The following is a 25600-nucleotide window of genomic DNA, read 5'->3' as shown; positions in this document are numbered from 1 at the left end:
CGGCGCGCGCCGGGGAGGGGCGGGGGCGCGCGCGCGCGCGAGCGCAGCGTAACGGGCGGCGGGGCCGCGCTCGCGCCGCGTAACGGGCGGCGGGGCGATGCCGGCGCGCGGCCGGGCCGTTATTTAGGGGCGCGCGGCGGGGCGGCGGCGGCCGGCGGCAGGTAACGGCTGGGCGGGGGGGGGGGGGAGGAGGAGCGGGCACCCACACACCGGGGCCGCGCCGCGGGGGCGGCCGGGCGAGGCTCCGGGCTGAGGCGCCGCCGCCGCCGTGGGGGTGTGGTGCGGTGCGGCGCGGCTGTTGTGGGGACGGGGAACGGCGGGGTGAGGGGGGCACGGGGGGCACAGCGCCCGCAGCCTGCCGCCGGGCCCCGCGGAGGGTCTCTGCGGGAGCGGCGTGCCCGGCTGGTTGGGGGGGTGGGAGGGAGGCACAAAGGAGAGCGGCTCGGCAGGCGGGCTGGCGGCGGCGGGGAGAGGGGTTCGTCCCGTCACGGAGCGGGCGAGGCTGGGAGGGACCCCCCGGGGGCCGCCTCAGGGACACCCCCGCCTCCCCCCCCGGGGCATCGCCTCGGGGACCCGTAGAAGGAGACTGCGCAGCCTCTCTGGGCGAGATCCGTGTTCCAGGCTGTCTGGGTGGCTGCTTGCTGCTGCTGAGGTCTCTCTGGAAGAGCAACCTGCTGGGGGAGTGATGTGGCGCTGTGGTTTTGTCGCCGGGGAGGGGGAAAAATAAAGGTCTGCAAAGTGAAGAGGTCAGACGCGTTGGGAAGCGAAGAATTTTTTTTTTTTTAATCCTCTCTGCCCTTATAGGACGTAAAAGTAGTTACGCTTCTCTTCCTAAACGCTGTTGCTTGCTGAGGAATAATGAAATATAAAAGGTATCATCTGCTGAAAGCGAGTGATTTCTGAATTTAACCAGCTTAATAATTTGAGTGTTGGTATATTGCAATAGGAAAGTGAGAGAGGGAGAGCACAGGAGGACATACACTCCACGAACCTCCTGGATTTCTTGTTGGTGATGGTAACCTCTTTCTCCAAGTGCTAGAGGAGCCAAGGAGGAGAAGTGCTCTATGGACCTCGTACTCCTCAGCAGTGAGGAGCCTGTTGGGAATGTGAAGGTCAAAGGCAGCCTTGGCCGCAGTGCCCATGAGATGGTGAATTCAAGATCCCTGGGTCAGGAAGGAGGGTGGAAATCAACCTCCCCACCTGGACTTCAGGAGGGCAGACTTTGGCCTCTTTAAGGATCTGCATGGAAAAATGCCTTTGGAAAAGGCACTGGAGGGAAGAGGGGCCCGAGAAGGCTGATTAATACTCAAGGATCACCTTCTCCAAGCTTAAGAGCAGTGTATTCCAATAAAGAGGAAGTCAAGCAAAAATGCCAGGAGGCCTGTGTGGATTAACAAGGAGTTCCTGGCAAAATTCAAACATTGTAAGGAGGCATACAGAGAGTGGAAGAAAGGATGGGGAACCTGGGAGGAATATGGAGACATTGTTTAAGCATCAGGGTGTTGGGTTAGGAAAGCTAAAGCTCAAACGGAATTGAGTCTGGCCAGGGATGTCAGGACAGGGCTTATAGAGGCTAAAGGCTTCTATAAGTACATTGGTGACAAAAGGAAGACTAGGGGAAACGTGGACCTTCACTTCACTGTGGCCTTTGGCGCTGACCCCATAAGATCCTTATAGGCAAGCTGTTGTATGGGCTGGATGGGCGGACAGTGAGGTGGGTTAAAAACCGTCAGAACAGCCAGCCCAGAGGGTAGTGTCAGTGCTACAAAGGTTGGTTGGATGCCACAGGTCGATATTGGGTCTGTATGCGTTTAACATCTTCGTTAATGGCCTGGATGATGGGGCAGAGCGTAGCGTCAGCAAGCTTGCAGATGACCCAAAACCGGTAAACTGGCAGAAGTGGTAAATATGCCAGAGGGTCATCCTCTCTTCCAGAGGGATCTCAACAGGCTGGAAAGGTGGGCTGACACGAACCTCATGCACTTCAACAGTAAGTGCAGAGTCCTGTGGGTGGGGAGGAGCAAGCCCAGGCACCAGGACATGCTGGTGGTCAACCAGCTGGAAAATTGCCTGTCAGAAAAGGACCTGGGGGTCCTGGTGGACGCCATGAGCCAGCACTGTGCCTTTGCCATGAAGTAGGATAGCAGTATCCTGGGCTGTATCGGGCAGAGTGCTGCCAGCAGGCTGAGGGAGGTGATCCTTCATTCTGCTCAGCACTGGTGAGGCCATACCTGGAGCGCTTTGTCCCTTTCTGGGTTCCCCAGTCCAAGAGAGACCTGGAGCATCTGTCCCATGAGGAGAGGCTGAGTGAGTTGGGACTGTTCAGCCTGTAGGAGGTTCTGGGGAATCTCATCAGTGTTTCGTGAATGTATTGGGTGTATTAGAGCAACTCCAGAGGAGGGCCATGAGGATGGTCAGAAGGCTGGAACACCTCTTTTGTGAAGACAGGCAGAGAGAGTTGGGGTTGTTCAGCCTGGAGAAGAGAAGACTCCAGGGAGACCTTACAGCGGCCTGCCAGTACCTAAAGGGGGCCTGCAGGACAGCTGGGGAGGGACTCTTTGTCAGGGGGTGGAGTGATAGGGCAAGAGGAATGGCTTTAAACTAAAAGAGGGTAGGTTTAGATTAGATACAAGGAAGAAATTATTTACTCTGAGGTTGTCAGGCAGTGAAACGGTTTGTGAGAATCTGTGGGTGGTGTCCCTGCCCATGGCAGGGGGTTGGAATTAAATGGTCTTTAACATCCCTTCCAACCCAAACCATTCTGTGAACGTGCATAAATACCTGAAGGGAGGATGCAAAAAAGACTGAGCCAGGCTCTTTCCTGTGGTGACCAGTGCCAGGGCACAAACTAGAACACAGGAGGTTCCGTCTGAATATCAGGTTCCGACTTCACTGTTCTTCACTGTGCGGGTGAGGGAGCCCTGGCACAGGCTGCCCAGACAGGCTGTGGGGTCTCCTCCTTGGAGATCTCCAAAAGCCCCTGGATGTGGTCCTGGGCAGCCTGCTCTGGGTGTCCCTGCTCGGGCAGGGGCTGGGCCAGATGGACCCAGAGGTCCCTGCCAAGCTAAATGGTTTTTCCATCCTGATAGGAGGTTACTCTATAGTGTTTGCGTATAGGTGTCTTCAATATGAAGGTGAATTTCAGAATTGTCTGTGTCTATGAGGTTATGCAACATTTTCAAGTGATCGTCTTTGAAAACGTATGAGTCTCATAAATATTTCCACGAAGGAAGTAAGCTTGGAGGAAGGAAGGAAGCTTGCAGATGAAAAGCTCTTGATTAGAAAGCAGTTACAGCTTGAGTAATCAAAATTACTTTAGGATAGGTACAGCTTTTGGATCAGTTCTAAGTATTGGCCTGTTACAAAACCTCAAGCAGTAGCAGCTATTTGCCGTATCACTCATATGTACAGTTTTCTTGCTCGATCTACCTGAGTTATGTGGCTCTGGCTGAGAAATTACCGCTTGAAGCTGCAAGCTTGGCTTTTAGTAATTATTTTGAGGAAATTTCAGAAGTCTGTTTGCCAGCAACCTTGAGTCTTTTGTGATTGACCTGGTGGTGAGCCTTAACCTAGACCTAACTCCTTCCTGTGATGGTCCTGATATTGTTTCTGCTCCCTGATTTGCAAGCTGGCTTTGCTGGCAAGAAAATTCCATTTTGCTGCAGTTTGTTTAACTGAAACTGTCATTTTTAGGTCACTCAAATGTCACATTTTTGATGTAGAGAGGGATAGCTCATCATATGACACATAACCTGTATTCATTTGACTGTTTTTTTTTGTGACTTATGAAATAAGATTAAAATCACAAGTTTTCTGTTACTTGAGATAACTAGAGCCATCCCTTTCATATGAATGTGTGAGATATTTTTTCAAAAACTGATTTATCATGAACCCGTGATAACAGAATGCCATTGTTACTTCATGCTTATATTGCTCGACTTCAGGGGTGTTTCTAGGTTTCCATAGAGCACTGTCTGAAGCATTGGTTTAAAGATGCAGGTGAAAAGGCTTAGTGATTTCCTATCAAAATGGAAGCGGGACATAAAAAATAACAAGTACTGTATGATTTGGAGTTTAAATTGGGTGGTCTCATGGCATACGTGTTTCACACATCTTTCTCTACTGAAGTAATCTCAGCATTTTAACAGGGTTTTTGTCCTCTTGAAGGTAACATATTCTGAGAGCTAAGGACTGTCACTAGCAGTAGTTCTAAATTGATCGTGTTGTTTTTACTGTGCAGTATTTTGACAGACTTTGATCCCTTGCCACTTTGGCAGACCCAGCCGTGAAAGTAGCCTGACAAACTTCCAACATCAGTTTTTTTTGTATCTCCCTTTCCTTTCACTTAGCATTGTACCTAACTAGGCTTGGCTTGGAAAAACTGTTGTACTTAGTGGTCCATGAGAAGTGCATAGTCTAGATAAATCGTTGATTCTGCTTTTTTTTTCTTTAAAAAAAAAAAAGCTTCTGAAATGACTGTCTTTGTCAATGTTAGTTCAGCATCAGCTTGAACTTTTACCTTACATTCCAAACAACCTGCACTGGTTTGTAAAACAGAAGATTTCTGGCTGTGTTGTGTAATTGCTGAGGCTAACGAGTTTTCTTTTGTCCAGACTTGCAACTTGTCTGACTTAGTCATTGACAGTGAACAATTGGTGTTCAGCAGCATTTCTCTGGAATGATGGCACTGTCTTGTAAAGCTTCGGTATAGCTTATATGCAGGGTTTCTGTACCATCAAATCTTTGCATGCTTAGATTAGAAAACACAAGTTTCCATAGAAATCTCTTCCATGCTCTGATCTAAAGTATGGCTTCTTGTTTTGTTAGGTATTGGTTCCACCATTTATTTTACAACTTCTAGGCAGGATGGATGGAAGTGCTTAGTGTAATTCTGGTTCTTTCCTCTAGAGTTAATTTCCCGTAAGAATTAAATTTCCCTTAAGAATCAATCTCATAAAAGCTAGAGGAACTAATGTTGTTTTTGTTGTTTTTTTTTTTCAAAAAAAAAAAAGCATGCATTAGAAGACATTGCAACAGCCCATTTGTGGATTCAGAGGTCTGTGCCTTAAATCTTGTAACTGCATTGATCAGTAGGGGGGGGAAAAGTAAGCTACATCAAAAGAGCCTAAAAGCAGATACATGCTGAACTGTGGTTTGATGTTTATTTTTTTTTTTTTGAAGCTATAGTCACATCTGCTAGTGCCAGCAAGTGGTGTTTTCAGTTAATTCTTCCATTGCAGGTGATGGCGTCTCAGTTTTACTGCCTTTCAGGAGCTGAATACAGTGAAATACAACTTTAAACTGTGTAAGATTTTTTTTTTGCTCCCTCAAAACAGAAACTAAGTTCCCAAAAGTGCGAACTAGTAGAGAATTGGACCTCAGGTTTCTCATCTGTAAATCAGTTCAACTAAGGCTGGAAAACAGTTGAAGCATGTAGAAATGGTATTTGTTTAAAAACATGAAGTCATCTGATTTTATTTTAATTCAAAAATATTACACCTCAGCAAAGATGTGATATTCTACTATTGTTTGCTTCTGAGTTGGTTTTTTGCTTCTTAAGTTTTAGCTCGTGTTCCTTCAAGCGATTCAGAGTATTCAGAGTTCCTTTTTCTGATCAACCTAAGCCATACTTAACATGACTTAATATGACTTAGAGTTTTTTGATTAGCTCTGTGGATTTATTTTCTAACCTGAAATAAGTCATTATTGAAAAGAAAACCAGTAAGTTTGTAATGATGCAATACTTAGCTTAGGTGACAGTGCAGCTATTCTAATGTGGCACCAATCATGATGGCAATTTTTTTTTCTGGGAGAGAAATGCTATGTGTATTCTTTTTGTTTTGGTTTGTTTTTCCTTTCTGCCTTTTTACTTCTGCTTCACTCTTCTTTCTTCAGCATAGAATTTGCGTCTGCTATTGTTCAGCAGCTTTTGGCAATTAGCAGGAAAGTGAAGCTGCTCCCTGCTTTCCACCTAGCTTATATCTGGCCACAGGGTTCTCAGGAGCTTCAAATCCTGCACTACATTGTTCAAGTTTAATAGGTTTAAATGAATCTTGCTTAAAATAGCAAATTGTAAGGTCTATGCTTAGAGTGCAGCAAGCTTCAACAAGGTAGAAAGTGGTATTTCTGATAAATATTATGGTAAGTCAAGACACTGAAACAGAGCTTAGGACCTAAACCAACAGAATAATTCTCTGATGTTGGTCTCGTTCACCATGTGGATTTACTTAAATTTATGAAACCAGTTGGGATTTTAAAATGCAGAAAGGAGTGTGTGAATTATGTAAAGGTGTTATATCTGTAGTGAGCAGAGGTCAGCTGGTTTAGTTCTTACTGTATACTTTCAATTAATTTATCTAAAGGTGTATTGACCGTAAACTATGTAATAGTTTGCACACCCAGTCCAGTTACAGCATATTATTAAAAAAAAAAAGATTCTGAAATCAATTCATCAAAACAAAGTCTGATTATAGATAACAGTACTGTTATTTAGTAGATAAATAAATCTCTAATGACAGTTGTAAGTGCTTGTTAACCTAATTGCTGAGTATTCTAATCAGCAATATTCCTAGTATAAAATTTTTCTGTAGTAAATTTTGGTGGGCTTTGAGTAATGAACTCTGAAGTATGGATGCAAGAAAAATTCTACTAAATGCCTCTAGCTGTTTAGTCCAAACTGAAAAACACTTATGTTGGTGAGCCCTAAAAAGACACTGCTGTAAAGTTTTGAGATGGGCATTTGTTGGGTTGTTGGTTTAGGATTCCTGTGAAAATCAATTTTCTTTATATTATTTACCTTCATTTTCAAGTCAAAAAGCTTAGATGTGCTAATACCTAAGGAACGTGATTCTAGCTTGATATTGATACATTGGTGCTGAAATGACTTATCCAATCTAATCTTAGCGTGACCTGTATGAAATGTGCTTTGCATCTTCGTCGTCATTATAGAATAAACTACAAGCAGTCAAAACCAAGGAGCGTTTTCTGTCATAAGCTGCAGTTTCTTTTTTGTTTTGTAACAGTAAATTCTGTTTTAAAATTTTCTTTAAATTTTGAGAAATTTTAAAATTTAAGAAATTTTAAAATGTCTTTTCTGAACCTTATGTAAGGTGCTTATATCAGTGTCTTTAAAAGTGAAGCAGTACAGTAATCATGATCGAATTCTTAGAACTCTATTTTAAAACCCGAATAATGGTGTTACACTCCGTTTTAATTGCTAACCTTTTACAGAAATACCAGTGAATTTTGTTTTCATGCATGACATGAAAAACTTAAGCCGATGCGTTTCTTAAATTTGTAACCTAAGAGACTTTCAACTACATCATTTGTCTTAAACAGACATTGGAATTTGTTATAGCTGTAAGTAAAATGGAAAAAAAATGCCCATTCTTTTTCCAGAGTGAAAAGAGATTGTCAGGGGAAAAATAGCATACCTGAGAAATTGCCATAGAACAAATAGAAATTTGAATCTGTTAGTGATCTGAAGTGAAGACTAATAGCTAAAATGGAAAAAAAAAAATCTTTGTCTATTACAGGAATTCTGAGCAGCATGTTTTCTGGGTGGAACTGGGTGGCCCGTTGCTTATACTTGTTTTGGAATATTTGTTCCCTTGAAGGTAAGGCTTCTGTTGCACACATGAGAGACTTGCAGGAAGTCTTTAATTTGATGCTTGAAGCACATACCTGCTTTTTGTCTAGGTAACTGTTGCAGGTGTGGGGCATAAAATAAGGTTTAGTATGATTAAGAGACCCATGTTATGTTGTTAATCTTATGGTAAGGTAGCGCAGTGTTAAACCAGTACTCACCTCTGCTTCCATTCCTACAGAATTGTACAGAGCTAGTGAAGCTGACTTTAATCAGTGACAGGTTGCTTTGGTTCCACTGACATCACTGGAGCTAGTTGGCTGTAGCAGACTGCAGTGGTGAATTTGGTCTTACAGTGTGATTTCTTTAATAATAAAAAAAAAACTTTGAAGCAATATTATATGATTTAATTTTGCATATGCTAAATGATATCTCAATGAAAACCTAACTTGGTCAGACTAAACAGCTGTTAAAGCAGTAAGCTTCCAATGAATTAGTGTTGTAATCAGGGTGGAGCCATGGGCAACTTCACTTGTATAGGAAACAATCATCCTGAAGCTGTTTAGTATGGCTGTTGAATCAAGGCAGCATTTCAGTCTGCTGATGTTTGTATGCCTTGCTAGCAGTAATCACAATTTAATCATTGTGTTGATGTTCCTTTGTAAAAAGATTACTACCAAATACAGAGAGTTGGCCCTAATTCCCCAGTGCTCTTATAATATACATATTGAAGATTCTGAAGTGGATGACTCAAGTGTTTAACTGTCTGCATGTGGTTCTTCTAAAATTAGTCTTCCACAACAAAGGTGTATATGTCAGTATTTTGTTAGCTTTCTCAACAGAAAATACCTTTAACTGCAAGAGTAACCTCAGTTACTTCCCCCTTCAAAATATACATTCAGTCCTTGACTCTATTCTCACTTTCCCTAAAGACCTTTGGTTATTAGTTGAGCTTTACTGGCTTCATAAAATGTTTTTGCAAAGTCTGGGGAATATTACACTGGTTTTGTCCCTTAAATCTGTACTTTATGATCCACTAACACACTCCAGTTTTGTAACAGACAAGTAAGTAATTTCCTGCTTAGGCATATTTTGTAATACTGTCAATAGTACAGTAATTTTGTACTAGCAATTATTGTGGAATGCTCTGCTTTTTAAAAAGATGGTATTGTCTTTTTTCTTCCAGTTTCAGGTGGACTTGTACAGTCATGTGGTCACATCATCCCAGAGTCTCCTGTATTGGCCCTTGGTTCCAATTTCACAGCATTATGCATTTTGAATGAGAGTTGTCTTGACTTTGGCAATATATATGCTAATCAAATTATCTGGAAAATTAAGAATAGAGTGGTACCTAAAGAACAATACCGTGAAATAAACAGAACAGTTTCCAGTGTCACATTTAATGACACTTCTTCGCTAGCTACTCCTCTGACATGCAACGTTCTAGCAGATGGACAGATTGAGCAGAACATTTATGGAATTACGGTTACATTAGGCTGTAAGTACTGACTTTCTTGAGCTTTATTCTGGTTTAAACACTAAAAAAGTTGTTTGAGAAACAGGTACGGGAATGAAAACAATGAAAAGTGTGTATATCTTGAGATGTTCTTTTTCATTCTCTCAGCTCCTGCATAATTGCATAAAAATACTGTCAAATAGTATGTCATCAAAGCCAGTGAATATGCACAGAATAAAATATTCTAAAAAATAGAGAATACCCTGGACTATTTAACAGAAAAATGTTGAAGCAAGAAGACTTAAGTTTCCTAAAGAAGATGTGAACTTAGCTGAAAAAGATCGTAGCAAAAAAATCAAACTTTCCTTGGTTCTTTCTGCTGTGCAAGGAAATACAATAAGGTCATAAATCCTAGTTTCATAATAGAATTATAAGATTACTGTTTCCTTCATTAGCAGACTTAGAAATATCTAGTCCATCTGTACCACTAAATGAAAACTGAACTGCCTTAAGAAGGAAACATGCTATTTGGATTATTCAACACTTACATATAAGAAAATACCTCTAGTGATTTATAAACTTTCTTTTTCCAAGCAGGATAGCTTTTGCATAACTCTGAGCAAGTGCTCTTCGAGACAAGACTGAGGTCTTGAGAAAGTGTAATATGAATGACTCAATATATTACTGTTTAATTGGTGGACAGTTCATAAAATGATGAATGTGTCCTTCCTTCCTGAGTATAAATAGCTGGTGAAATACGTTGCCTCCTAATGTTGGTAAAAGGTACTGCAATTACTATCTGATTTATATGAAAGAAGCTGCTTTGGGTTTACCATTCAAACTCATGTGACTCTATCATGAGTTACAAAACAATTTCATAGAAAAACGGTTATTTCAACTTGTGATGAGTAAATTTCTTTTCAGAAAAGATGGGATAGACAATACATGGAAAGGTGAATATGTAGAATATCCTATGATAACTTAAATGACCGTACAGATAGTGTTCTACAGTTGTAATTTACATGTGAATCTTGAGGTGCACTTGTATTTACAGCTGCTGTTTTCATTCTATCAATTAAAATGCTATAACAAGTGAGAGCAGCATGTTTCAGAACAGTACAGGTGTTTAGGAACAAAGCTATGAATGTGTTCATAAGTTGGTAGTTCTGTTTAAAATAGCATTTCTGCTTGAAAAGAAATAAGATGCTTTATATTACACTGATGTAAATAGTGATTATCCTAAAAGCTAGAAACAAACTCAATGCTATCTTTGTATGATATGATTTGAGTTTAAGAAGAAAGAAAGTTCAGTTGCTGTCTGAAAGTTTCTTACGTGCTGAAGTGTACTGATGAAGTTCCCTTACCCTTCTTGTAGATGTTTGTCTAAACCATCCCTCCTCCATAGATGGAGTGACGGAGTAGACCTATCACAATTGCTTCACATATCAGGTTGTTGGCAAAGTCAGTACGTGCCATTGCAGCTGTGCTGCTCAGTAGCATTTCCCCCCCTCTGCCACGTGAGCTAAAATAGGTTTAGTACAGTAGATGAGAGGTGGCCAATACCCTTCTGTGCTGTTTCTTACTTTGTCAGGTGCTTGTTCCTTATACCGACTGCCTACTGTATCTCAGAGCAGCTGGTTAAGCTTACTGACTTTTGCTGCTGGACGGTCCCTAGTGCTTCATGCCTCCCTCATTTAAAAAGGCATGTAACTAAAAGTACTTCTGATGCTTGCTGAAATTGCTGTAATGGGACATCTCTCATGATTCTTACTGAATTGAAAAGTATATATCAATTAATTATCACTAACTTTTCTGTACAGTGCCCCCAGAGAAGCCCAAGAACTTAAGTTGTATTGTGCATCAGCTGTCAAAACTCACATATCCTATGACTTGTACCTGGAACCCTGGAAGACATACATTCCTGGACACTCATTTTAAGTTGAAATACAGGTGGTAAGTAGTTCTCTATAGAATATTTTAATCATTTTGAAGAATGTTTGTAGGCTAAGCCAAACTTCCTTGCAATTCTTTAATATTTTGGAAGAGTTTTTAAATTCAGTTTTCTGAAACATTGCTGCCCATTTTGGGAGGGAGGGAAAAGTTAAAGAAGTTCACATCCAAAGTAATTAAAACTAGGACTTGAAATTTAGTTACTATGTCTATTTTACAGTAACAGCCATCTCAATTTTTCCATTTTCCAAATACATGACTAGCATGGTTAGGGTACAGTACACCTAATCATGATGTGGCTGGACCCCAAATATTTTGATTTTTGTGCTCATGGTTCTATCCCATTCTAAGCAAGTGAAGAAACCAACATATTTTTTGTGAGGTTTTGTGAGGTGGTGTTTGCTCTGTATTTCTTAAGTACTCAGTAGTTTGTTCACAATCTAATTCTAACGTGAAGCTGTCAGAAAAGGTTTTTCTCATATGAAATCAAATTGATGTATTTTTCAAACTCTTTAAATGGTCTTTTGTCATTTAAGGTCATTTAAGATCATTTAAGATAGAGTGGACAGAATTACTGCCACTCTCTGGAAACAGGAATAACTGCCAACAACTTCCTGTCTCCTCTTGTTCCTCTACAGTGTTTTGGTAATGACTATAGTAGAAAGTATGGGTAGCTAGAAAAAAAACAATTCTGTAAAGGAAACCAAGCTTACTGCTTTATTACCTTCTTTTTTTTTATTCAGGCCACGGGAGAACTTTCCTGACTGCATACCAAAAGATGCAAATAATTCCTGTACCATCTCTGATGTTCAGTTCTTTGTTAACCTAGAGGTCTGGGTAGAAGTGGCAAATGCTCTTGGGAAGAATGAATCTGATCGTCTTGTTTTTGATCCCATTGAGATTGGTAACTATATGCCTCTTAATACAGTTCTAGTAGTACGTAGGACTGCTGCTCCTGTGCATATTACTGAATTGATATGCAAATTTTTTTCACTATAAAAATTAACATTTCCAGAGTGTTGTTGAGACTAGAATTTGAACTATGCTGGACAAAATTTATAGAAATTGAGAGATTTGATCACTGTTCAGACTGTGAGTTCTTGTTAAATAGTCTGCTTTAGACATTAGTGTGAGATAGCAGACATTTGTGCTCATGAAAGGCCTTCATGGCAGTGTTGCAGCACAGTGTGCCAACTGCTAGATGCATGGAAAAAACAATGCAGTTGCATAGTTGACTGTAACTTCTCTTCTAGTCAAACCACTGTCTCCACATAACTTATCAGTCAACTCGGGAATACTACCTACTGTTCTGAAGCTTTCCTGGGAGAACCGGATTTCAACAGCTGTGATGAAACTGAAATTCAATATTCGCTATAGGATCATTAATGAAACAAACTGGATGCAGGTAACACAAGTAATGTCTCCTGCCACTCTTCTGCTATAACCTGAACTTTTTGATCAGTGCCTCTACAATCTTCCTTCTCTTACAGGTTCCTTCTGAGGATACAGCTTCACCAAGAACTTCATTCAGTGTTCAAGGCCTCAGACCTTACACAGAGTATGTCTTTTCAATTCGATGCATGAAGGAAGATGGAGTGGGCTATTGGAGTGACTGGAGTGAAGAAAAAACAGGAGTCACAACTGAAGATAGTAAGTAATGTATGAAAGTTGGTCCCAGACTTCCAAAATAGCTGCGTGCTGAGCAGTTTGACAATAGCCAACTGAAATTGTACATCATCATTTGAACTGCTCGATCATACATGTGACTGCAACAGAAGTTATCCTATATGTATGAAAGTTTTCAGTAGGCAAAGAGTGCCTTATTTTTTAAACCATGCAGGGTTTAGGAGGCCATCGAATAAACTCATCAAATAAAGCATTAGGTGAACCAACATCACTAAGTATGAACTAGAGATTTTTCTTTAAAACACTAATAGGAAAAAATATGCATATGGAAGTATAGTCTCTTGTTCACCGAAGCATCTAAGTAAAACACTCTTGTTTAGTCTTACTTTTCCTGAGACATTCTGCATCTGCAATGCTCTCTTGCTTGTCACATTATTACTTACAGACTGGTTTTCTAATGTCTTGCACCCATTGGTTTACAATATTCTGCCCCCAGTTACTAAGAGTCTCACTGCTCATCCATTAATATGGGAGGTATTAAGGAAACACCGTATATAAATCAAAATCACTGACTTTCCACAAGACTGAGCCTGTGTGGAAAATGGTTTTCCTTTGTCTATGTATAGTCATAAAAATTACTGCTTTGTTACAGTTTCCCTTCTTGATGATGGTCATTGGGATTGTTGCCATGTTACAGATGTGGACTTAAGGTATACCTTCCCTTTGCAAAAAAAAAGTGAACACTGAATTGCTGCTATCACGACTTAATGAGGAATACTTTTTACCAGCAGCAGCTGTTTGAGGGCAGTGTTCAGATCATGTTTAGTGTTGCGCAAAAGGACTTGTGAGCAGGATGTATACAACTTCCAAATATACACCAATCATTTCACAATTAACATATACAAAAGATAGGTTAGGACACAGTAGACCACTGGGCTGAGCTTTAAGTTCACAGCCATAGTAAAAAAAAAAAAAAAAAAAAAAGAATTTAAACTGTTGAAGAGCTTCAGTCAAGGGTCAGTCTCCAGTGCTTTGTGGAGCAAATCTTCAGCATTGTTCTTTCTTTTTTAAGTGTGCTTTAGCCTTTCCTACTTGCACTTTTCTTGGTCTCCTTTCTGCAGTATTCCATCTGTTCCTTAGTGCATTCCAAGGCACCTTCTTATTAAACAGTCTGTACAGTGTAATGTTTCAGTGCATCTGTCTCTAAGCAGAGTTAAACCACTAAAGGATTTTGCTGTCAAAGCACCACCCTGTGCTTAGAGCTCAATATGCTGGGTCAGAAGTCCTTTCTTATTTATCCTAATAGAGCTCCCAGTAAAGAAGTATTTTGAGTTTTTCTTATATTGTAGCAAAAAGAATGAGTGTAGATATAACCTACTTATTTAAGCAAAATGGAATTTGTGTACAAAATGGTATTGCTTCAGCTTTACTCAAAACTTATTTTCTCTGGGGAAGGTATTATAAAAATATTCTTTCAATGTTCTAACCACTTCTTTTCAATTCCTAATGACATTGTTTCTGCTTTCCGTGAGATGGAAGAGGCATGTGTTCTGTGGTTACTATCTCAACCAGAGCAATGAGGATTTCAGGACTTCCTGCTTACTAGATTGCATTGTTGTTCTGCTGTGGTGACTTGCTCTGCAAAAATAATGCCAAAAGTGATCAAGTATCAATGTCTTATTTTAGTCTCAGAACCAAGGTGTTATGATAGGGAAGGAACATGAGGCAGGTCATGTTGCATTTGTGACCTATATTAGGTGAGATGTACAACTGCTTCTGCTTCATACGAATCACAGGTACGTACTCAATGAGATTAAGAGCTCGCTTGGCCTCAATTCCCAGTTCTTCCACTCTGTTGTAAAGCATAAGAGACAAGATGTACTCTCTGGGCTTGACATTGCTGCTTAGATGTTATACTGCTGTGCCTCTTTGTGATTAATGCTAAAAACACAAGAATTCCTATGGAAAACACAGTCTAGCAAGATTATAAATGTAAATACATTTTTAAGATCATCTTTCTTTCTGTTAAGGTTAAAGCCCTTGCAAAGAATTGGCCTTTTTTTTTTGCTTCATGCACAATAATAGATTAATTCATTTTATTTTGAAATTTGCAGTGGAAATACCACTTGAATCTTTAACAGTACTGACACCAAACAGTATTGCAGTGTTGTGCAAAAGTACCGTAGGTTTGATACCCTTTTTAGAATAAACTGTTTGGGAAATTTGGGAACTTTCTTACAGGTTTCCTCATTAACTCTTCTGCAGTTGTTTTTTTTTTAGGTGACTTGATGTTGAGGGGTAGGGTTACAAACCATAGCAAGAACAGCGGTATAAAGAAGTGCAGTACTGTGCTGCACGATGTAGATTTGACCATGCTTGGTGCTGTCAAGTTCAACACATTATCACTGATGCTCAGCGTGGTGGTGCTCAGTAACTTTGATATTGTGCATTAGAGCAGAACTGGTGTTTTGTTCATCCCATCAGGAAATCTTTCCATAGAGATGTTCCACTTAACATACCAAGCATTATTTCCTTCCAAGGAAATAAGGAAACAATTTTTGTATTCCTTTTAAAAAAAAAAAAAGGAAGAAAAAAGGGCATGCAGGTAATGATAGTCAAATGATGAATTCAAACATATGAAAAAATGTCTCTACTCTTAAGCATTGTTTCTTTCATCAGAACCGTCTAAAGGGCCATCTGTATGGAGAATCATTGATGCATCTTCACCAGCTTCTTGGACTGTACATCTGATGTGGAAGGTAAAGCAATCTGATAAACTGCATAAATTCAGCATTCTTTTAAAAACATGAGTTTAAGTGGGGGAAAAAAATTACCTCAACAAACTTTCCTAGATAACTGGGATAGAACATGTTTTAGTGATGCAAAAAGTGACTTTAATTTTTAATAGCTACTTATAAGTGTACAAAAAGTACACATGTAAATGCCATGAGTTAACTGACAGAAGTCTGTAATGCAGAAGGTATAGAATCCCCTTTCGAGTTTGCAACTTGCTGTCCTTAAGGAGTCTGTGGAATTGGAAGCTCCCTTGAACAAAGTGAACATTCTTTATGCCTTCTGATGTGTGCTAAAACTTTTGTAACACTGACTGTACAGGAATCCTCCAGCTGCAAAATCCATTAAGCCTAGAGGCATTCCAGAGACCAGACTTATGAAATACAGCCCTGTGTCTGCATGCAGTAGATAGATCACTGTGCCTAGTTGACTGAAAAATCTGAAGCTGAGAATGTGAATACAGTTATGTCATTCCCCATCTCCTGATTTCTTCTGGTCTGTGAACTTTGTCACATTTGACCTAGCTGTCTTTTACTATTTTCCCATTATGTGGTGAAGTATTACTTGGTAAAGGCTTGGGTGAAGTTACCTGTATAGCGATCGTTTTCTGATGAAACTCATATGTCACATGCCACTCTGAAACTACTAGCTTAGTGTTGGAAAACTGCTGTTACTAAAGCTTACCCTTTTAAACAATTTTCTGTTCCCTAAATACTGATACTGTTACAGATAATATAGATAAGAGTATTTCTGCATGTGTAATAAAAGAAAATTGCTCATGCCTTGTTGCATTTAGGCTCAACCCAGGTTATGAGGGTTGAGATTCTTTTGGTGTTGTCGTGTTGTGAAGTTGCACAAAGTGTAGGCTTCTTCCACACATAGTTTACAGTCTTGATAGAGCATTTGCTAGACTACCATATAGGGTTGTAAGAAAAAGAGGATTTAAACAAGAAATAATTCTGGAGACAGTTTTACAGAAATGAGCTCTAAACTCATTTGCAGTTTTCTTATGTTGTTTAATCTACGTAATCTGTCTTGCTCTTAGACTTAAGACTTAAACTACGCTTCAAAGACAGTGAAGTTTAAGTCACTTTTGTTCAGTATCAGTCTAATAAAAGATGCGTTTCTGACAGGCACTGGAGCCATTTGAAGCCAATGGAGTAATCTTGCGGTATGAAGTGACTGTCCGAGCTAAACCACCTCCCTTCCATCCACCATTGAAGTACAACGTTAATACAACCAGCCTTACATTAAAGCTGCCGAATAGAACTTACGAAGTGACTGTGATTGCCCACAACAGAGTCGGTGCATCCCCCCCGTCAGTTCTACTTATCCCAACAAGTAATTCAAAAGGTTAGTGTCGTAGTAATGTCCCTAATTTACAAATGTGTGGAATAATAGAATCTGCATGGCTTTTCTTAGAAGAAATTTTAAGCATTGTAAAATTACACTTTTTACTCAAACACAATTATGCTGTTGAATGAATCTCCACTCTTACTCCTTTTAATTATGCCACCATTTGTATGTTGAGGAGCATGCAGACTTCTGTATTCATGGATTTATTTGAAGCTGTGTGTGCTATTTCACTGTTCTTTTTGATTCTTAGAGCTACTGTGCACTGTATTCTCTATTATATTTTTCTTAGTATAGCAGATATTTTTATTTCCTTTTTTAAAAATAAAAGGGTGGGGGAAGCAAGTCGTTGTTCTAGTCATTGTTCTTCTTCCTTCTGCTTTCTCACATTTTTTTCTCTCCCACTTTCTTCTCTTGTCCCAGTGTTACCCTCCAACAATTCCAATATCTTACCTGGGTGCTTTCTCCTCTGCTTACACTGTTTCCATAGTGTTCTTTTATCATGTTCCTTTTATTGTGCAGTAGTAGTAACTACAGATTGATTTATCCTTATTTGCAACTTCTGATGAATCTAACCTCTTAGACAATCCAAACATTATCAGGACAGGTAGCAAAAATAAGTATACTGAGAGGTGTGATGGTTTTAGTATAAATGCTAAGTGAGAGTCACAAATTCTAAAGCTATTAGATGAGCTAACTAAGGGTATGTTTTAAACAGAGCAGCATTGCATCCAGAACAACTTGGTAAGCTACATGAGCATGTTCAGGATTAGAATGAATGTTTAGAAGTGTCTGAAAGTTTGATTTCACACTGAAACAGGCAACTTATGCAGCTTCTCTGTTAAACGTAGTATCACTTATGGTTTTTGAATAGCCTAGTATTTGGTAATTTGGATCTCTGATACAAATTCATATGTAAGCTTCCAAATTTAAGAAAATGGCTTTCACATTTTCTTAGTTTCTGTCAAATTGTTGCCATTGCAATTATCAAAATTATCCACATTTGACAAAATAAGCTACCATTATGAATATCTAGTGGAAGAAATGCCAACACTTAATACTCTATTTTCTTTCATCCCAGCTCCTGTGAAGAATATTAGAACACTACCTAAAGATGGCAAACTGTGGGTAGGGTGGACTGCTCCTAATGGTAATGTTCTTAAATATGTGATTGAATGGTGTCTGCTGTCCAACAGCTCAGACTGCATCATGGAATGGCAGAATGAACCAGGAAATATTCAAGGAACATACTTAAAAGGTACTTAACTCACAAGCTTGCAAATATGCAGAACACTAAGGACCTAATGAATATTCTCAAAAGGAAGAATATGCTAACTAGATTTTTTTTGTAGGATAGGAATCTGACATAATGCTGAGGCTTACTCTTACTTTATTATGAGTGCATAGAAAAGTCTGTATTTTTGCCAAACATAAAACTAATCTTGCATTTTGAAATTCATGTTATCTAGCAGCAAGGTTTTTATCTGAGTTTTGTTTTCATTCTTGGGAACTATTAAAATAGTGAAGAGGCTGAGTTCCTTCAAAATCAGATTCTCTCATCCACGTTTCAGTTCAAACAATGAAACTTGATCAGCTTTATGGTTCTTTTCAGATTATAATCAGTAGCTCAAATCTATAATTTTGAGGTTCATTGTTGCAGACAAAGATTTTATTTTAAATAAATAAGGAAAAAAGCCAAAGACTTCTTTGAAGTCTGATTATTACTTTATTGAACCATTTTGTTCCTTTTGTTACTTTTTTGGAGTAACACATCAGTGAGCTCTTTGGGGGGGGGGGAGGGGGGGAAGTCAACTGCATTAGGTATAAGTGCATCTAACAAAACAGCCAGTATCCTGTATCTGAAGTAAATGAGACAGATGGTGGGAATTTGATTCTTTGAAACAACGTATTTTGTAATTCCTTTTATTAGGTGATATAAAGCCGTTCAAGTGCTACTTGATAACTGTGTACCCTCTATATGCTGATGGTCAGGGAAGTGGACAGTCTGTGAAGGCTTATCTTCAGCAGGATCGTAAGTACAAAACTGTCACCTTGGAGCACATTAAGCAGCTGTCTTGGCTAAAATAATGAGGGCTTTGCATTCAAGTGGACTGCATAATAAAAAGTGGTCCTACACATAAAGGTCACTTGACATAACTGGTTTTGTCCCTTCCATTAACATCTGCTCTGCTAATATACAATGTTGAAGAAGTTAAACAGGCCTGTAGAGGACTTTTCCCTTTTCCAACTTTTATTGGATAATTTGGCATGGGATTTTGTTACATTATTTGTATGGTAATATTTCTGTGCTGATTTATTTTAGATTTCAAGTATGAAGTTGAAACTAATTAGCTTCACTTGAAGATTTCATGTAATCTGATCTGCTGATTACCGTTTTTCATATATTTTTCTAGCAATTTCTCTTAAAGTATCTTTGAAGTTGCCGTATTGCCTGAAAATAACTTTGTTAGATGAGTTAGTCCAGCTGTTCTACTGAAGTTTTTATGAAGTGACAGTTCAGTGCTCATCAATACACTGTTTCTGTGTATGTGAGAGTCCTCAACAGAAACTAATCTTCATCTCCCACTACAGGTCCTTCAAAAGGACCAACTGTTCAGACAAAAAAAGTAGGAAAAGCTGAAGCTGTTTTGACATGGAACCATCTCACAGTGGATGAGCAAAATGGATTTATCAGAAGTTACACAATATTTTACAAAACTATCGATGGAAATGAAACAGGTAACAGAAAGCAGAGATGTACTTTGTGGCATTGAAGTACTCGATCTTTTTCCTTTCTAATACCTATTCCTGAAAAACAAGATACAGACTCAAGTGTGTTTGACAGTTTTACACTGATACCAAGCTGATATCTGATACATTGTTCTCCTACATTGTGAATAGGAAATTCCCAAATAAAGAATTAAGAACGCTCAGTCTGTTACAGGGTACTGAGTCTGGTTTCTGCTTAAGCTAGTAGGGCAAGTTACTTATGCTTATCCTACTTGTCATTTCTAGTTAACCATGACACTTTGAGTTATTAACTAGTGTTTTCTAGCTAGCCATATATCTTGTCTATTAAAGACATTTAAGCCTCTGTTTTACTATCAGTTTAGTTTGTAGCTACTTTCTGAAAAACAGTAAATCCACATATGAACTATCGTCAAAGACTAAATTAATTAAAGCACTTGAACAGAAACAAGCGAATCTCAGCATTCCTTATACAAGTTTGTAGTCTTTCTGTGTCTGTATTTTCCGTGCAGCCTCTCGTACTTCTCAAACCATCTTGTACTTCTTAAAATGTGATGTCTTAATGCTACTGAGTTTGTGGAGAACTAATAAGTTACTACAGAAAACTACTGTCTCTTTCCTTCCTTCAGCTGTGTCAGTGGATCCTTCCAAGACAGAGTATACCCTCTCTTCTCTAACCAGCGACACGCTATATACTGTGCGGATGATGGCATACACAGATGAAGGAGGCAGGAGTGGTCCCGATTTTACATTTACTACACAGAAATTCGGTGAGGAAGAGTGGCAAAACTAATAGAAGTAGGAAGTAATGTTGCAACAGTGTAGCAAGGCTCCATTTAGGATCTCATAGCAGAGGGCAGTGACATTATTTTAAAAGAAAAAGCATCTGTTACACTCTTATACTCACATGCAGCAAGACACATTATTCAGGTAGTCTGTCTCAAGCACCAGGAGGTATTTGTCCAGGTTCACTCAGGATTCTTCTCGATTGTACATGGGACAAGGGATACTAACTGTCCTCTGCACATTTCCTTAATTGTTTTCATGTTGGCAAACATGCAGGCTTGGGATCTGTTTCCTGTGCAATGATTTGCAAACAGTTAAATTTGGGTGTACAGCTTTAGAGAGCTTCCTGTTTGTAATGGTAAGAGTAGCAACATTAACTGAATTTTGTTGTGGAGAGCACTTTTTTAGGTATTTTTTTCCTATATGTTCCCTAAGCATTCTGTAAGATTTACTTTAAATCTTCGTATCATTTAGGAAGGAATGCATACCAATACTGCAGCTTTTAAGTGTTTGTGGGCAGAGCATATTTTCATCTACAGAATAAACAGGCATATAACTAGTGACTTTGCTTACATTAGTCATTTGGCTGTGATGTTGATACGGCATCTGAGAGGCCACTGAAACACCTGGACCACAGTTGCCTTCATTTCGGTGTTGTGTTTGCCTAAATAAAAAAGGCATTAGATTGTTTGAACAGAGTTTTTCGTGTGTTTATCAAAAGACTATTTTCATACAGTGAAAAAGTTCTTTTGAAGGTGGATCTTAAGCTGTGTGTGTTCGGTTTCAGATTCTCCCTGTATCTGTGGGAATGTGTGCTGCTGCTGAGTTCATTAAATACCAGAGGGCTATAACTTCTTTGTTTCTTTTTTATTTCAGGGAGAGGAGAAATTGAAGCTATAGTAGTACCTGTGTGCTTAGCATTCCTATTGATTGTACTCCTTGGAGTACTGTTTTGCTTCAACAAACGTGACTTGTAAGTATAAATGAAGCTTCTCTCTTCTGCTCATAGTATTGCTTCTCTCTTCTGCTCATAGTATTTTTTGGCATAACATGAGACTTGGCAATAATCATTAAGTAAATGTTCTACAGTTAGATTGGAAAAGAAAGTAAAACACATGCACTGATAATAAACATACTTGTTTTCTTAAAAAATCGGGGGCTTTTTTGATACTGATTTCATTTCTTACTGTTAATGATTAGCACTGAAACTTAATGTCCTATGGATTGATCCTGCAAGGAAATTACTTGCTAGTCTTGGTTAGGATTAAGTTTGTTAGGTTTTGATGGGGGTATACTGTCTGTTTTCTGAGTCCTCTTATAAGAGGAGAATGATGGTTGTCATCTTGTGAAGATGACAGAAGAATGTTTTGTATTTGAGTTGTTCAGTTATGGTATTAGCAAACTTTAAGCACTGTAGCAAATAAATAATTGGTAGATATGTTATTTTTCTGCCTTGCATAACCTCAGTCATACTTGGTTCCTATTTACTATCTGTGGGAAAACATCCTGTCTTTCTCCTGTTCCTTCTACCCCAGGGCTCTTGTCTGTAGCTTTAGCTGAGAGCTTATTGCTGAAGTGTTTTCCCTGGCAAAGAGTAGCACCTTTTACATGTCCCCAGTTAACTACCTTTTCTTTCTGGTTAAAAAGAGCACTTTTTGCCCTGTTCCTTCTGACCTCCCTGCTGCTTCTAAGATCAGGTTTTAATGGGCTTCTGTTGAAGTTCATCTTGCAACATGCCCTGACTCATCCTATGGAGAATCTGTTCTTGGAGCCTGTTTGTGGAGTATAGAGCAAAGTAGATGTATAAACTTGAAAGTAAACTTAAGAGTATTTTGTTTTATCTACAGAAATTGCTAAACTCTTAATTAGCAGTTACTACATTTGTGGATTAAAGAGTTCAGGGCTGCAAAAGACCAAACAAGTTTTTGCTTTAAATATTTTAACTTTATTTTAAATTCTGAACTTTGCTGTGATATTCATAGTTATTTCAAAGCAGCAAGTGTATTTTTATACTAATGTAGATCATAGTTTCTACCTAATTGCTCTGTAGCTTCTAGAGTGGTATGAATTTGAAAATCCCTTACTACCTCTTACCATTTGTTTGTTTGCCATGTTTTATGGCTACATTTTGTGGGAGAGCTGCAAGTGCCTTGTTTTTCTCAGTAATACAGCTTCTTACAAAGACACAAGGAAGGGCAGGAAGTATTTCTGTTGGAAAATATACTCTTGCAAAGTTTCTGTGTAAGGGCCTGGTGTCCTGGATTATGCAAAACTTATCAATATAGGAATTTGGGAAGTGCATCTTGTAATCTTTTTTCTAATTCTCTGCAGAATTAAAAAGCATATTTGGCCTAATGTCCCTGATCCATCCAAGAGCAACATTGCTCAGTGGTCACCTCAAGTTCCAGCTAAGGTAATACTCGCCTTTCAGCATCTTTATTTTCCTAATCCGTAAGGTCTCTAATGAACTAACAGAGGGAGTCTTCTCCCTTCTCAAACACACAGATTTCAGGGGGGAAAAAAAGACTGGATATTAAATTTAATGATGTTATGATATGGCTAGAAGACTTTATTGTATCAGTTACAGTGTTAGAAATATGTGGTCCTTGGGCATAAACTCACAGTACAGAGATGGCTTTAGCACTGTAAATTATATTCAGTTTACTAGTTTGAAGTGTCAAGGCCTGATTGTTTGACTCATTCACAGGAAATCAGTATTAAGTAAACAGCATTCATGATTTGTAAAACCTTAAGTGACTTGTTTGTATAGTTAAGTGGTGCGTGAGAAAGCTCTAAAGATGGATGAGGTGAGTGGCAGCAGAATTTATGCCCCATGTGGGGTGGATAAATTACGTTCAATAAATTGTGGTTAACTTCTTGTTAGGCTCTGAACATGCTGTTGGGAGTAGTATGTATGGTCTCAGTACAAAATGTTCTGTGCTGCACAGTGAATGGCTTTCTGTTTACAGTTTTTCAGGGTAAGTAAAATTAGAGCAAAGCTTGCACGCCCCATTACAGTTAGAGTATTTATGGAATTAAGATTTTGTAGCGAAACAAAGCTATAGTCTTTATTTTGTAATGTACTTGGGAGATATTGCAACACTTAATGAGGAGGCAAACTGTGTGAAGAATCTTGATGAAATTAACAAAACAAATATTCAGATATTTAATGTTTTGTTTTTAACTTAACCTTCCTCTTAGGCAACATCCCTCTCTTTTTTTCAGCACAACTTTAATTCTAAAGATCAGATGTACCCAGAAGGCAGCTTTACAGATGTAAGCGTCGTAGAAATAGAAGCTGATGACAAGAAGTCTTTTTCAGAACAAGATCTAAAGCCTTTTGATTTGCTTAAAAAGGAAAAAAGTACTTCAGAAGGGCACAGCAGTGGTATTGGAGGATCCTCATGTATGTCTTCTCCTAGGCAAAGCGTCTCTGACAGCGACGAAGGTGAAACTACACAAAACACTTCAAGCACTGTACAGTATTCGACAGTAGTGCTCAATGGCTACAGAGACCAAACGCCTGTACAAGTCTTCTCAAGGTCTGAATCTACTCAGCCACTGCTAGATTCAGAAGAGAGATCAGAGGATCATGGTGGAGGGAGTGACAGTACAACACAGAGGCAGCAGTATTTTAAACAAAATTGTGGTCAGGATGAAAACACTGACAGGCCTTGCTTTGAAATAGCAAAGCAGATTATTCCTGCTAATGAGGAGGATCTCGCTGGATTTGCACAATTGCAGATCTCAGGGCAGAGTTCAGAGCCTCTGGGTCTTGGTCTAGAGAAAAGTACCCAGGAAGCTGCTCTGTCAGATGTTTTACAGACAAGTACTGAAGGACAAACTGTGAGATATGAAACAGTAGAAGGAAACCCACCATCAGTTGATGAAATGCCAAAAAGTTATCTCCCACAGACTGTGAGACAAGGGGGTTATATGCCTCAGTGAGAGAAGAGACTGGCTGTATTAGGCCTTCATTAGTGCCTGTTCACACTTCTTCCTGTGTTCCTGATGAATTAAGCTAGGTATTTTTATCTGAATGCAGATAGAAATATTAAAATTAGGTGAAGAATAATTTGACAAAATACAGTAAGGACTGTGTTTCTGTGGAAAATTTGCATTCCAGACCTTCTGGAGACTTACTTTTATGCACTACATGAAATCATATTTGTCTGAATAGCTGAACAAGCCTTTGTGCTACAGTGCTTTTTGTGTCTTGTCACATCAAATTTACACATGATTGAAAACAGCAAGTTTCAGTTAATCACATCAGCCAACAGACCTCCTAGAAGAAATACGTTGATTTGCAACAGTGTACAAGCCTAAAAAGCCAGCTTTGGTTGTTTGGAGCATATTTGTACTTAAATGAGACTGAGGTTTAGTACTCCAATGTGGGGAAAAATACTATGTCATACACTTTTCAGTAGCTTGATTGACTCTGAATTTTGATGTGGCCCAGTGTCACAGTTTCCAGCTTGTCAGACTTGGTGTGCAAATCATGCATCCACATTTAATAATTGCATAGAACTTTTGATGGTTTGCAAGTAACAAAATGCCCTTATTGCTTGACTGAGTGTTACTGTAATAATTGATATTATGCATATATTTAGATGTGTGCACATGAACTATACAATAATTTGGCCTAAGAATGTGCCTTGCAACTTGATGCACAGCAATTCAGTCTTCATGTTTAAAAGTTAAAAATCTGGATGAAAACACAGATAATTACTTATTTAAAGCTTTTGTACCCAAAACACTGTCTGATTATACCACACCTCTTTGGTCATATTAATAGCCTTTGTATATAATAAGTGCACCTTTGCAGTGCCTAGCTTGAGAGGCAAGTAATGAGCTAAAACTTTTCAAAGTTTTTATAACTACTTAGGAGAAAGGGGATGTCAGGGGATCTTCCTGAATGACTACAATGACTAGTGTGCTATAACTTTACTGCTAACACCACAGGACCTCCTTGAAACTGAACATAGTAAAAAAGAAGCATTGAAGTCATTGAAGTGCTCAGGGAAAAAAAAAAAAAGAAACTATACCCTGAACTTTCAAGTTCATGACTATATGTATCTATTATCTAGCATGAGCCACAATGTTTGTGGTGGCTAAAATTCTTTTTTTCTTATGTCTCACTTCTATTCTGTATTTTATTTAGAAGGTACATATAATTGCATTAAAATTAACCTCTTCCCAAGTGATGAAATCTTATGACACTTGCAGATTTATTTTTTTTACCTTGACTCAGCCTAGTCAGCTTTTCTAATCTGACACTAATAAAACCTTGATTCAAAACACTA

At 39.0% G+C, this 25600-nt stretch overlaps 1 protein-coding gene across 2 annotated transcripts; it reads left to right on the top strand.

Moving 5' to 3' along the window:
* The first annotated feature begins 6 nt into the window (after positions 1-6).
* Positions 7-25600, top strand: IL6ST (interleukin 6 cytokine family signal transducer). 2 transcript variants are annotated; one of them, XM_080574595.1, is made up of 17 exons: positions 49-161; positions 5241-5305; positions 7536-7616; positions 8772-9083; positions 10862-10994; positions 11735-11895; positions 12245-12396; positions 12482-12641; positions 15297-15376; positions 16544-16763; positions 17845-18021; positions 18694-18795; positions 19356-19502; positions 20141-20281; positions 21174-21270; positions 22629-22710; positions 23523-25600. In XM_080574595.1, the coding sequence occupies exons 3-17, from the start codon at positions 7550-7552 to the stop codon at positions 24243-24245; spliced, it is 2754 nt and encodes a 917-aa protein (XP_080430721.1). In that variant the 5' UTR covers positions 49-161; positions 5241-5305; positions 7536-7549; the 3' UTR covers positions 24246-25600. The 2 variants fall into 2 exon arrangements, with proteins under 2 accessions (XP_080430720.1, XP_080430721.1); XM_080574594.1 differs by lacking the exon at positions 5241-5305 and having other exon boundaries at positions 7-161.

The sequence above is a fragment of the Anser brachyrhynchus genome (genome assembly GCF_964034855.1).
Source record: "Anser brachyrhynchus genome assembly, chromosome: Z".
NCBI classification, from domain to species: domain Eukaryota; kingdom Metazoa; phylum Chordata; class Aves; order Anseriformes; family Anatidae; genus Anser; species Anser brachyrhynchus.
This window is presented reverse-complemented; position numbering and strand designations above follow the sequence as displayed.